This window comes from Lissotriton helveticus, chromosome 2_1 (assembly GCF_964261635.1).
Source record: "Lissotriton helveticus chromosome 2_1, aLisHel1.1, whole genome shotgun sequence".
NCBI classification, from domain to species: Eukaryota; Metazoa; Chordata; class Amphibia; order Caudata; family Salamandridae; genus Lissotriton; species Lissotriton helveticus.
In genome coordinates, this window is record NC_136059.1 from 1,570,184,169 (window position 1) to 1,570,197,708 (window position 13,540).

Here is a 13,540-nt window from a genome sequence, read left to right on the forward strand (position 1 = left end):
GTCCTACGCAACACCACTGCGTATGACGATCACTCCTCCGTAGCCACGGTAAGAGGAGACAAAATGTCACGGTCTGGGGGAGGTATCCAGAACACTGGCTTCCCCCAGTTTCTCTCGCCAGTCCGGTTCATAACCTAGCTGGTCGGTTAGAGGGTCCCCAGACCCCTCCCAGTCCTCCTCACCCTCCAATGGCTGCCAATCTGGTCTCAAAGAGCCAGAGCAGAACAGGGGCACAAAAGTACCCGTCGGCGTCAGATCCGGCATTGGTCGACACCGGTCCAGCTCCGTTTCTACCTCGAGGTGGAGGCCGGGGTCGACGTCGGTTTGGGACACAGCTGACGCCAGTTGCGGACGTGGTGCCGGTGGAGTCGGCGCCGGTGGAGGTGTTATGCGGTCGACCGGCGCCGATCTGAATCCAGGCCTGGATCCAAGGGGACCCTGCGGTGCCAAGGCCAGAGCCCCCGCTGTCAAAGGCCCAGGGACCCCAGTCGAGTCCGCGCGGCCCGAAGGCGCACCAACTGAGTTGGGCTGCCCAAAGATGGCATGCATCGCTTCGTAGAAAGCTCGAAGCTAGGCAGGGGTCGCTCTGAGTCCCGGGAAGGGAGGGAAGTTAGGAGCCGACCCAATGGGCTACGCATGCGAAAATGTGGGAGGGGCACCACCCGCATCCCTCGTCGCGTTGGCCGACGGATGGGGAGAAGTCGAACAGCGACAGTGCTTCTTCTACTTCTTCTTGTGCTTCAACTTACCTGACCCAGAGTGAGAAGACGTAGAGGAAGAATGGTGGCGGCCCAGTGACCGGTCCCTCGATCTCCCACACGCCCGGGACCTCGAGGGGCGCGGAGACAACTGCCGGGCCTAGAGTAGTTTTCTACACTACTCCCGCAAAGACTTCAGGCCATGGTCTGGCAGTCGGAGCACGACTTGAGGTCGTGGTCGCGCTCCAGGCAGTAGAGGTACCTGCGGTACGGATCCTTCACAGACATCAGTCGGTTACAGGAACAGCAAGCCTTGAAGCGGGCATCCCTAGTGCACCAGGAGTCGAAGACTCAAAAAACAAAGTAGACAAAAGTTGAGAAAAAGTCAGTCTAAAAGTGACTGGAGGTACCGCTCTCTCTGGATCTGCGCTTGCTGGTGCAGGATAAAGGAATAACTGAAGTCAGTGTGCGAAGGCGGCGGCTAAGTAGCTACAGCAACGTCATCCCGGCGACCACGACAACTAACGCAGAGTCGACCAACACCACCTTCCTACGAGCAAGGGTACTGCTGATGAAAAAACTTTCCGGATCCAGTCTGACGCCTGGGGGTAATTCTAAGGTAAGGAAGCTATAACTAACTGTTTCTTTCAGTTAAGCGTTTGCGCAACACACTCACACAGCAGCGACACAGTAGGCACACCACAAAAGAAACTCCACACAAGGTTATATAAAGAAAATAGCCTTTGTATTATCATAAAAGCACATTAGGACATAAATCACATGTTTACACTGTGCCACCCGGCACTTATCATGACTTTACATGGATTACATAAATCATTAGGCCAATATGGCCACTGTCATAATCACCAGTTAGCACAGCCAGTAACTACAGGCAGGTTGTGCACATCAGGGTCTAAAACTCAAGCAGATTAGGGAATACTTTCTTGGCCACCAATTTGGGCCCAATGTGCTGCGCGCCTACTCTGGGGGATACAGCACTGCTAGGATGCTCCGTATTCCATGAAGCGGGTGCCTCTGTCAAGGACTTTCTCCCGTGACGCCAGCCAAGAAAAATGCCACCTTCTCCAACAGCAGGCACGAGTGCAGTGCGGCCTGAGCAGTCACACCGGTGGCGAGACCCCTCCTGGGTCTCGTGCAGCCACTCGACTTGCTCACTTGCAGAACCAGCAAAAACCTCCTGAGGTTGTCGTTGACGGTTTACACAGGAGCTGCGAGGATTCCTACCTCTCAGCGGCTCCCCTCTCTCGTCACATAGACCAGACCCGACTCGCCTGCGTGTACCTTTGCGGGTCTTGCACGGCCAGAAGCCTCCGCTGAGCTAGGACCTCCTGTCTGGACCTTCTTCCCTCTTCCCTGCGGCACCCAGGAAGCAACCAGTCACTACGCGGGACAAAGTCTCCGCCGGCTTTGCTGCCATTGGCCCCGCCCCTCAATGATGTCAGAGTTGGTGGGCAATGTAGAGGACTTCCCGCCCCGGGAATCCTCGTCCTTCTGGCACCATCGGGTAGCTTGGGCGACGCAGCAAAGCTCCAGCTGCACAGTCACCCAAAAGCTCTCTATCCCGGCTTTGAGGGCAAGGGGAGAGCCCACACAATCGGCATCTTAACACACTTTGGCCAGCAGCAGCACCAAGACCAAAAATACTCAGTCTGTCTCTCCCCTGACAACACCAAACAGGGAGTCACCACGGATTTCCCAAAGTGGAGCTCACCATCAATTTCACAGCGCTCACGACACGCTGCCAATGTAGACGACTCACTGGGTGCCGATCCCTGGGCTCCCCCAGCACTGCTTCCAATTTACCCAGGGCCAGTCACACAGTCCTGGTGTATCCCTGGGCCAGAGAACAGGGCACAGGCAGGCCAGCACACAGGGTCCCTTAGCAGAGGGGCAGTCCCTCCAGCTGCTCAGCAGGCAGCAGTCTAGACCCCAATGGTGGTTCCTCCTGGCCAACAGCAGTCAACGCTGTATCTTCTCTTCGGTTAGCTCCCAAACATGGGGTCACAGCCCCAGTACCTATAGGGCATATGTCTTTGTTCTCCCCTGGGACAGGTCTCTGAGCCAAGCCCAAACCACTTCTGGGGGGCACTTAATCTCCTTACAGTGCACAACACTCCCCATTGTAAGTGTAAGCCCTGGCCCCAGACACACCACAGGGGGCGGAGCCATCATTGTGGAAGGCAGGCACAGCCCTAGTCAGGTGCAGGTGCTACTCCTCCCACTGCTCCAAATGCAGACCAGGCCTATTCAGCCTAGCACCGACTCATCCAGACCCTCTTGAGCCACTGCACCTCCCCAGCCCCTATCACTCCAAGTCCATACAGTCAATACACAACAGACAGGCACATAGCACACAGAAATGCCTACTTCTAAAAGAGGCATTTCTACAATAGTGATAATAAATCCGCGAACACCAATACCCAGCATTTATCACCACTATTCCAAACATACCAAACTTGACCACGCTACTCCTCTCATGTCAGGAATGACCACTGAAGCACATATCAGGGAATCCCCAATGCAGCCTCACAGCAGTGAGAAACCAAATAGGCAGTTTGTCACTACCAGGACATGCCACACAGTTAAGGCACATGTCCTACCTTTTACCTACACTGCACCCTGCCCATGGGTTAGCTAGGGCCTACCTTAGGGGTGACTGATATTTAGTGAAAGGGGAGTCACAGACGTAGCAACCACTTTATGTGCCACATCACAGCGGCAGTAAACTGCGCATGCAGGGCCTGCAGTGGCAGAGGCATGAGGCAGTTTGAAAGGCTATTTTGGAGGGGTGGCGCAAGCAGCGCTGCAAGCCCACCAATAGCGTTTAATTTACTGGCCCTGGGTACATGAGAATCCACTGTACAAGGGACTGACCGGTAAATTAAATATGCCAAAAAGGTGTAGACCAATCTTACCAGGTTTACCATAGAGAGCACGTACACTTTAGCACTGAGGGACAGTGATAAAGTGCTCAGAGTCCTAAAACCACCAACAAACAACAGGTCAGAATAAATACAGGAGGAAGGCAAAATGTTCTGGGATGACCCTGTAAAAAGGGCCAATTCCAACACTACATATGTTTCTATCATCATGCATGGGCGCAATATATAGGTTACTTACAGATAATATGGAAGTAAGCTTGAGTGAAAAGGGGGTGGCGGTAATGGTTGCTGAGATCTGTATCGGTTACGACCTGTTAGTCGTCGCGGCATAAATGGGGGATATGGCTGTAAAGAGTAAAAAAATAAGTTACTTTAATTTTTCTCTCCCAAGGTTCGTCGTCATATACATCGTCATATACATAGAACTACCCCAACAAAAAAACCCTGTCAATAACTTGGGATTTTTCACAGGCAGCTTCCATGTTAAACCTCTCCCCGATAACCGGGTTTGCTCAAATTATACTTGTCCCTGGAGTTGACAGCAAACAGAGACAAATACTTTTCACGGGACACTTGATTAACAATTACTCCTAGGTGCAAGTGTGCATCTAACAATGCAGTCAGCGAAGCACTAGAAATCTGTCTCTGTTGAAGATGTGTTATCTCCCAATCATTGCTGTCTAAGCAAGAAGAAAATAAGTTACTTACCTGTACACTTTGGTTTGCCAGTGTTGGTATCTTTCATAGATTTACATGTTTGAATCATTCCCAAACGAAGTGGGAGTCCCACAGTACATTAAAAGCAGTAAGCAATAACCTTAACATTGAAGTTAATGAGAAAAAACCTGCACTTTAACATCTCGTCCTAGTCATTAGGAATGGTTCAAATTCCAGCCAATCATGTGACAGCACCCTCTAGAACCCTCACCAGAGAGGCTCCAGGCTCTCAGATGTTTTAGCACAAGTGAGTTTCAAGTGTATATAGATAACCAGGGGAGCCTCTGTGCTGAGGAGGGTGGGTCGCATGTGAAACTATGAGCGATACCAACACTGGAGAACCACAGTTTACAGGTAACTTATTTTCTTCTCCAGAATTGGGGTATCTTTCATAGATTCACATGCTTGAATCCGAATAGATAGTAGTAGTATCTTTCATAGAGTCACATGCTTGAATCCAAATAGATAGCAGTAGTATTATAGGTATGTATGCTGATATAATGCATGCAGTAAAAAACATACATAATCCTGAACATAGTAAAACGCATCAAATACATACACACACACACACACACACACACACACACATATATATATATATAAATATCTCGAAAGACATTCGCCTGCAAATATGTATTTAAATTTACAAGAGTACATAACAATGTATCCACGAGAAAACAAACTTCATTCAGTTTTCAATCAAATAAGAGGAATAGTCAAAACATATAAGAAGATGGGAAGGAGAGAGGCTCTTCTTATTGAAAATGATTACCGAGAATCACTTGTCCCACAGCTGTGTCAGCATTGCTTGTGGCTTCCAAACAGTAATGCCTTGTAAATGTGTGCCTGCTGGGCCAGGTTGCTGCTCTGCAAATCTGCTGAATAGGCACACCGGCAAAGAGAGCTATCGAAGAGGAAAGAGCTCCCATAGAGTGAGCTTTCACTGTTGAAGATAGTGGTTTGTCTGCTTGTTGAAGGCTTAACTGTACAGCTGCTGAAATCCAATGTGCTATAGTCTGTTTAGTAACAGGATATCCCTTCCTGATGTTCCAATATGCCACAAACAGCTGGTCAGTTTTGCTGATTTTATACATCTCTTGAGATCCAAGGAGTGTAAAGATCTTTCTGCTGGTGTTGGCGGATTTGGGAAAAACGTATTTTATATGACTACTTCATTTAAATGAAAATCGGAAGGGACCTTAGAGATGAAGGTAGGACTGGTACAAAGTATAACAGAGTCCCCTGTAAATTGAAGCAAAGGGTGGCGAATAGTGAAAGCTTGTATGTCGTTTACTCATCTAGCTGACGTAGGAGCCAGCAGAAGAGACGTTTTCCATGTGGTATATATGAGGCCCATGCTGAATAGGCCCAAATGGTCCTTTCATAAGTTGTGCCAGCACAATATTGAGATGCCAAGGCGGAGGTGGCCGCCTTATTAGTGGGAACATCCTAGAGAAGCCTTTTAGTAATTGTTTCATAATTCTTGATGACTGAAGTGACTGTGACCAATTATGTCGCAGGAATCTGGATATTGTGGCAAGGAAAACCTTAATGGACGAATGAGAGACCGGACTTAGCCAGCTGTAGGAAACAAGGTAGTAACTGTTCTGAAGGAGACTGGCTAGGATGTACGCCGGAGCTTGCACACCAATGGCAGAATCTTTTCCATTTAAGCTTGTAAGTTTTAATAGTGGACTGAGCTCTAGCATTCGCAAGCACCTCCTGACAGTCGCCAGGGATCGCTAGATCGGCGAACTCATAGTGTTCAGTACAAAGCCGACAATTGAAGAGATGTTTGGTCTGGATGATAGACCTGCCCGTGATTTGTCGTGAACAGGTTCGGTATCGGACGTAACAGAATTAGTTTGCTCTCCGAGAGAAGGAGAAGCTTTGTGAACCAGCACTGACGAGGTCACCGGGGTGCTATGAATAGTATTCGGCAAAGTTCCTTCCTCATCTTCAGGAGCACCCTTGGAATTAAAGGAATCTGAGGAAAAGCGTAAGTATAGATCTTTTAATCAAAAACGCATTCCCGCACGATCCCTGTTGGGGTGACCACCTGGCGAAGAATCGGCATTTGTGGTTCTGACTGGTCGCAAATAGGTCTAAATTCGGTGGCTACAATGCGCTGCAGAATGGCCACCTTCTGAAGGGGCTCTGCAGGCCAGGCTTAATTATACTCTGCAATCAAGGTTCAGGCACCAAATCTGCAAATGAAAGACAGGCTGTTGTGAGGGAAGACTGTCCATGCTGTGTGTGCGAGGTCTTGTCAGCGCAGCAGCAGGGGAAAAAGTCGTACCGGCCTGAGAAAGCCACGACCTTGCTAACGAATGAAAATGGCCGCTACGCGCTCGGAGGCCTCGAAGAGGCATTGACACCAGTGTGGGCTCCTTGGAATACCGTACTGCCTGCCCTCGATCATTGGAACATTTGAGGTGACGGGTGATACTTGGAGGACGAGCTGTGTGTTCCGAGAAGCGCTGGCTCGACTGCTACTGGTGGAGACCCTGCCTGGAGACGATTGTGCACGAGCCTGCAATCCTCGAGGTGGCTGCCGAAAGCTGTCCATGTCTGTCTTCTGCAGATAGCTCCCACCCGGGTCCCCGAGCACCTTGTGAGAAGAGTGCTGCCGGATGAGAAATCGGGAGAGGAGAGGTGCTGCGAGAGAAGGCTGGGGTCTGCATCGGGGCGGGACTGGACGGAGCTGTGCAGCGAAGGCCTCGTTTGGTGCTCTGCGCCTACTAGGATCGGGCTGGGCGTGTTGGCCCTGTTCACTGCCCGCTCCGTGCTGGACCCTGTGCATGCTCCCATAAAGGGGTGATCCTGCTGGGGCTGCTGTGCAGAATCTGGGTGAGCCTAAGTGGGCCTTCGCTGCCGTGTTGGCTCCTCCTGTGTCTCATTGCAGCGTGTAGGGCCCGGCTGTGCCGAGGCCCATTGGCTCTCCCCTTGCTGCTCGGTGGCGGTTGCAGATACCCTCCATCCTAATATCGTAACACACCTGCCACCGGTTCCCCCCTTCCACTCTGAGACTTGCACTACTCTCCTGAACACCTGGGAAGTGTTGCAGTGCTGCAGCACCCCATACATCCTGCATATTATGTACAAATGGGCCACAGCATAATCCACGTTCCTTGAGACTAGACCCGAACCGTTTGTGATGCCCTGGCAGGATTTGAGGGTCCAGCTAGATCGGCCTGTGCTCTGCTGCCCTGGGTGGATTGGACCTTGAGCAGCTTTTGCCGACCCATCTACCCCTCCTTGACTGGATTGTAGTGCGACACCTCAAGAAGTGCTGAAGCCTACTAGGCCTTTGTGAGGCGGCCGGAACAGTGACCCAGAGTCTGCCCTACTGTCTTGAGAGCCTTGCCTCCTGTTTCACTCTCGCATACTGCGGTGAGCCTCTCGCCCTGGGCCGCGAGGTGCATCACTGCTCCACTTACCACAGCCTGGATGCTGGAGGCACCTGGCCGTGACAGCACACACGCAGCTGACTACTGCAGACCATACTTGCTCTGAAGCCTTGACAGGTTCTGTGGGCCTAGCTGGATTGTCTCATATTTACGCAGTGCGACCTGACATCAAGGCTAAGACGGACCCTAAGCGGCCAAAGATTCCCTCTGCAAGCAAACTTCAATCACGTACAACAGAGGCTAGCATTGACCCAGACTGTCACGAACCGCGCTTGCATCGCGCCGGTTACCACGCTAGCTGCGTGAGACTCAGCAGGGAAACATGGGAAGGACTACAATTCCCATGTTTCTCGGTATTCAAGCGTAGCGGTGATGACGCATACGGAAACACAAAAGACGGCAATCCAGCCGCCTACGCTGCCGAAAATTCTGGTGTAACTCGCAGGACGCGGTTACGAAGTTTCCTGGAGTCAGACCTCCGGTATTTTGCTCTACGCTTCCTAGAGGATTACCTTGCTGTGTCTACAAGCCAGGGACACTCACGGACCCTTATTCCTTCCGGACCCCTGGATTTTGAGGTATCGTAGAGGGGCGGCTTGATTCTCCTCTGTTGGCTGAGACGCTGCTTTTCTGCGTACTAGTGCACACCTAGAGGCGCTTGGGTTGTGCGACCTCTCTGTTGGCAGAGACCGGCTGGTCTCTTGCAGGGCGGTATATACACCCGCAATAGCTGCCCCCTCTAGTCTTCTACAGCTTCTTCAAGACTAGTTATTGTTTGTTTTCACGTATTCCTAAGAGACCATTAGGATTACGTTCTTGCTTAAAGGGGCTTTTGCTGGGGGACGAACATTTGTTTTTAAGAGTGTACAACACTAACTGAACATAAGCATCCAGGTTTCATGGTTCTGTCAAAGAGAGTGTGACTTAACTATCTGAGATAGACAGCAACCGCCGTTGCCTGGAACAGACCGTCTTATCCATATCTATTATACTTTTGAGTACAGAGAAATGAAGAGACCCGAAATTCATCAGACATTGCTCTCTCTTCTCCTTCGTTCTGCTCAGCATTCTATTTTCTTTACAAGGTATGAGCCTAGCCCAGTCATGCTCAGGGTGGGAATAGTCAGAACAGGAGCGCGCAGGTTATAATCTTTGTTGTCTGCTTTTGTCGCCCTTGCAGGTCTCCATCCCCCGCAGTCCCTTCCCTTCTTTTTTCCCCCGCTCAATCGCGCTCAAAAGTCTGTGCTTATTGCAAACCGGACTTGGGTCGATTCAGAGGTGGGCCCCCATATAGCATCACACAACCTTGAGGAACCGGATTCGGACGGCCTTGACACAGACAATGCTCAAGGTTCCAAAGAAATGGTGTAACAACCTGAGGAAGACATGCAATCCATCCTGCTGGATGTACGCTCCAGCCTTAAAAAACAATGGACAACAAAATAGATGTACTCACCTCAAGTCTGGACACTTAAAAAACGGGTGGACGCCCATGAAACTCATCTGGACGATCTGGAAAACAGACTGTCTGATACTCAAGACTCTCAGGCGGAATCTAGAGCACAAATACTCAACATGGAAAAAGTTCTTGGTGTGATCAAGCCTAAGAATGAGGACTTGGAGGCACGCTCAATACAAAAAAACCTACAAACTCTAGGCCTTCGGAGTCCACTGCGATCCCGAAAATGGAACCTTTCATAGAAAACCTGCTGCGGGAACTGTTTGGATCAGTTGAAGATCACGCAAGATGGTCAATCTCACTTTTTCACGGACGCTAATTCAGCTTTGAAATACACTAAGCATATATGCCTGCGGAAATCGCCTCCTTGAGCTTCGCAACATTCTATCCCAGAACAGAAACTCAGTGACAATGACTGATAGATGACAACTCCTCTGCTTTCCGTCACACTCCAGCCTAGCGCAACGCTGGCATGATTATGCCGTTGGTTTTCCTCAACATTGAGATTAAGGCTACGCTCAAGTACACTACTGCATTGCTCCTGCTGCCGGTCACTGCGACATGGACTGCACAGATGGCAGCTCCTCTGAATTCTGTAGCGAACCAGACTTGCACGATACTAGATTGATGGTATTGATATGCTTATTTAACAGCTGTGCTAATGGTTAGGCTCATCATAATACTGTGTTATACCTGATACCAGTGAGTGCGATAAGCATTACTGAGTGCACGATTACACTGATCCTTAGCCTCATATTAGGCGGATTCCATCTCTAATGCTAAGGCCTGGCCACCCGGCCCCATGGCAGGTTAGAAGCTGTCGTCCCAGGCCCCCACAGGGAGATCTCCCATATGCTCATGTTCCTATTTTGCTGTTTGGTACGTTCGAGGGGTGGTACTTCAAGGGGGCTGGGGGTTTTTCAGTCACGACCTAATTGGGAGGTTGATGTGGACGGGGTGGGAATGGGAGTTTAAAGCATTCACAGACACAAGATCGTTGATCGCACAGCACTTGAGTGGATTGCATAACACTTTTAGTTCGGACGACGCAGGGACACCTTCACTTTTATGTAAAGCACAGACGGCAACAGGAATACCGCCTCACTCCACCATTGACGCATCACATACACTCTCGCCAAGACTAAATCACATCACTCCATTTTTGCGACTTAACCATGACAGATACTAGATTCCTTACATGGAATGTGAGACGGCTCAATGATTTTCACAAGGCAAGGATGATACATACATATTTATGCAGGCACCAAATCGACATACACTTCCTTCAGGAGACCCATTTGAAGCATGCCACTGTTCCCAAACTGAAACATGGATATTGGGGTGGGGTGGGCGGGGGGGATACATTTGGCTTAATACTCTAATTATGCAAGAGGGGTCTCGATATTGATTAGAAGAGGACTCGGCTGGTCTACAACGCACACACAAATAGACCCCGAAGGGCGCTATGTCATCCTAGTGGGCACCCTCATGACGACACAGGTCACCTGGGTGGCCATCTAAGGTCCAAATGTAGATGAGCCACAATTCTTCCTCAATGTATGGGAGAAGATCTTGGCTACGGGTGGTGATACAGTAATTTGGGGTGGGGACTTCAGTGCCATTCTGAATAACGACTGGGACAGGGTGGGCACTCCTCGCAATCTACACCTGAAGTCAACACTACCGTTAAATGACATCTTACTTGAACACGGGTTTACTGACATCTGGCGCAGTAGGCATCCGATCGCTAGGGAGGGCACCTGCATCAATTCCTATCACACTGCCTGGTCCAGATTGGACTACTGGCTTGTAACGACGGATGTCGCGGCTTGGACCGTTGGCGTGCTACAGCTATCGCGCACACTCTCTGACCATGCCCCAGTTGTGCTCCAGTGGAGGGTTCCACACACCTTCCCCACTCGTTCTCTTAGATGCAGCATTTAAAAAGAGTAAATCAGAATGGATATCACCCAAACTTTTTCTATTAATGTGGGATCGGTAGTCTCTCCTTCTATGCTAAGGGAGGCCTTCAAGACTTTAATAAGAGGGGCTTGTATCTCTATGCAATCCGGGGTACTTCGATCTATTCGCTGTACTCTCACTAAGCAGGAGCAGGATATTAAATCTCTTGAGCTGATGTATTTTAACTCCAGAGACCCCAAACACTTAGCTTCTATACGGAGCAAAATTTCAGAGTTTGAAACTGAGGCGGATAGAGAGACCAGGTTCCTCGGGAAAAATGCTTGGGCTCAGTGTTATGGAGAGGTGACAGGCCAGGCAAGACCCTGGCAAATGCGCTTAAACAACACACATGCCCTAACTTTATAGCCAAGCTATAGAGGGCCAGTGGCCACTCATATATACCTAACTAAAGTCTATTCTTCCCTATACACTGCCACGCAATGGGCGCCCAACCCCGACTTAGGCGAATACTTAAGACTTCCTTGAGCTGCTGTGGCTCAGCGCGAACCATAGAGAATATTTAGATGAACCTTTTACAGAGGAAGTCATAACACAGGTGATTAGAGGCCTACCAAGTGGAAAGGCCCCGGGACTAGATGGACTGCCTACACTATTTTACAAGACATATGTGGAGGAACTTGCACCCCGCCTTCTTGATGTCTATCAAGAATCGTTAGAAATTGGAGAGCTTCCGCCGACAATGCAAGAGGCAGTAATTATTTCTCTACTGAAACCAGATAAGGCGATGACTCTCAGACTCCTACAGGACCCTCTCGCTAATTAATATCGATGCCAAAATTCTGGCTAAACTAATCGCCAACAGACTACAGCCACTCTTGCCACTCATCCCAAGGTCGGATCAATTTGGCTTTATTACGGGCAGGTCGACTGCCCATAACATGCGCATATTCTTTTCCGTAATTCACCAAATTGACCTCAAAACTTCGGTTTGCCCCAAGATAGAAAGGTGATCCAGCTGTGGTTGGTGCAGTTCCCACTGGTGGTTGACCAAGACTGACCTGCTTGGGGAATCTGCCAGGATATTGGCCACTCCTAGAACATGTTACACTGTTAATATTATCTGGTGTTAAATTGCCCAATCCCAAATTTTCTGGGCATGTAGAGATAGCGTAGTCCATCTTGTCCCTCCTTTTTGTTTAGTTAGTGCATACTTGTAGTACTGTCTGTCCGGAATAAAACTAATGCTTCTGAGATTTTTGAAAGAAAAGTGTGACTGTTGTAAAGTATATCTTAGACCCATCTGTAGGTTGTTATCGTAGACCATTTAGGGAGAAAACAGGAAATCTTTCCACCAATTACACTAAAACTGGTGGGGATTGGGGCTGGCACTGGGCGGTCGTCAATGTTTCTTAGTAGCCTCTCTGCCTCTGAAAGCGGTCTTTCCTCTGTAGTGCTTGTAGGAAGCGGCAGGAGGTTGGTTGTACGACTGATGATGCTGTTGTGTTGATGAATATCGGGATTGTCCCGGATACGGTTGGAACATCCCAGAAAGGAAGACGAGCCGCGTCCTCTCGCTCCACGAAAAAGCTGCCTCAAACTGCAGGGAGCCTGCAACCTTCTCAGTATCTGTATCCTTCTTAATAGATTGTAGCGCTTCATCAATGTGCTGGACAAATAAGGATTTGCCATCATAAGGCATATCGATAATATTAGTCTGTACTTCTTGACAGAAAAAGGTAGCTCTTAACCATCTCGGTCATCTTAGGACCGCTGCCCCAGCCAACTGTCGGAAACTTGTTGACGAAACGTCTACAGCACCGTCAATAATCTCCGCCGAGATCCTCTCTCCCTCCTGAAGAATTCTCCTTGCTTCTGCCTTCGAGTTCTCAGGCAACATATCAATGAACGGCGAAATGTCTGACCACATTTGGCGGTCGTATCTACCCAGAATGACAAGAGAGTTCACCGCTCTAACCGTGGTTGCTGCTATAGTAGAGAATTTCTTGCCAATGGAGTCAAAACGTCTTCCGTCTTTATCAGGAGGGAGCGGACATGGGTAAAGCAGGATTCCTGGCACAATGATGAGCAGCCTTAGAAATCACTGAATCTGGCTTTGGTTGCCCTATAAGGCAGGCGGGCGACTTGGCAGCACGCAGCAACCCCAGAAGATAAAAAGATGGCCTAATCCCTGCTGATGAGGGGTAAATACCCCGAAACACGTGTACAGGGATGGCGAAGATTGGAAGATACTCGAGAATTCGAAAGAAGATGCATCGCAGAGAACAGTACTACAGTTACCATGGTCCTTGGGGGCGATCCCGCTGGTGTGTTAGCAGTGTGCAACCCCATTTTGGTGAATGTTTATGCTCCTTGGAGCTTTGAGCTGACGAGCTCGGGACCCCGCACCTGCGCGCCTTTGTGTGGTACTGT

General features: G+C 49.6%; 1 protein-coding gene across 5 annotated transcripts in view; it reads right to left on the reverse strand.

Annotated features, from left to right (window-relative positions):
* The window catches only part of RNF38 (ring finger protein 38), a 745,333-nt gene that overhangs the window by 82,612 nt on the left and 649,181 nt on the right, over positions 1-13,540 (reverse strand). For all 5 annotated transcript variants that reach the window (XM_078676542.1, XM_078676544.1, XM_078676543.1 and 2 more), the window contains one exon: positions 3,840-3,946. In XM_078676542.1, coding sequence (XP_078532668.1) covers positions 3,840-3,946 — 107 coding nt within the window. The remainder of the gene's footprint in view (positions 1-3,839; positions 3,947-13,540) is intronic.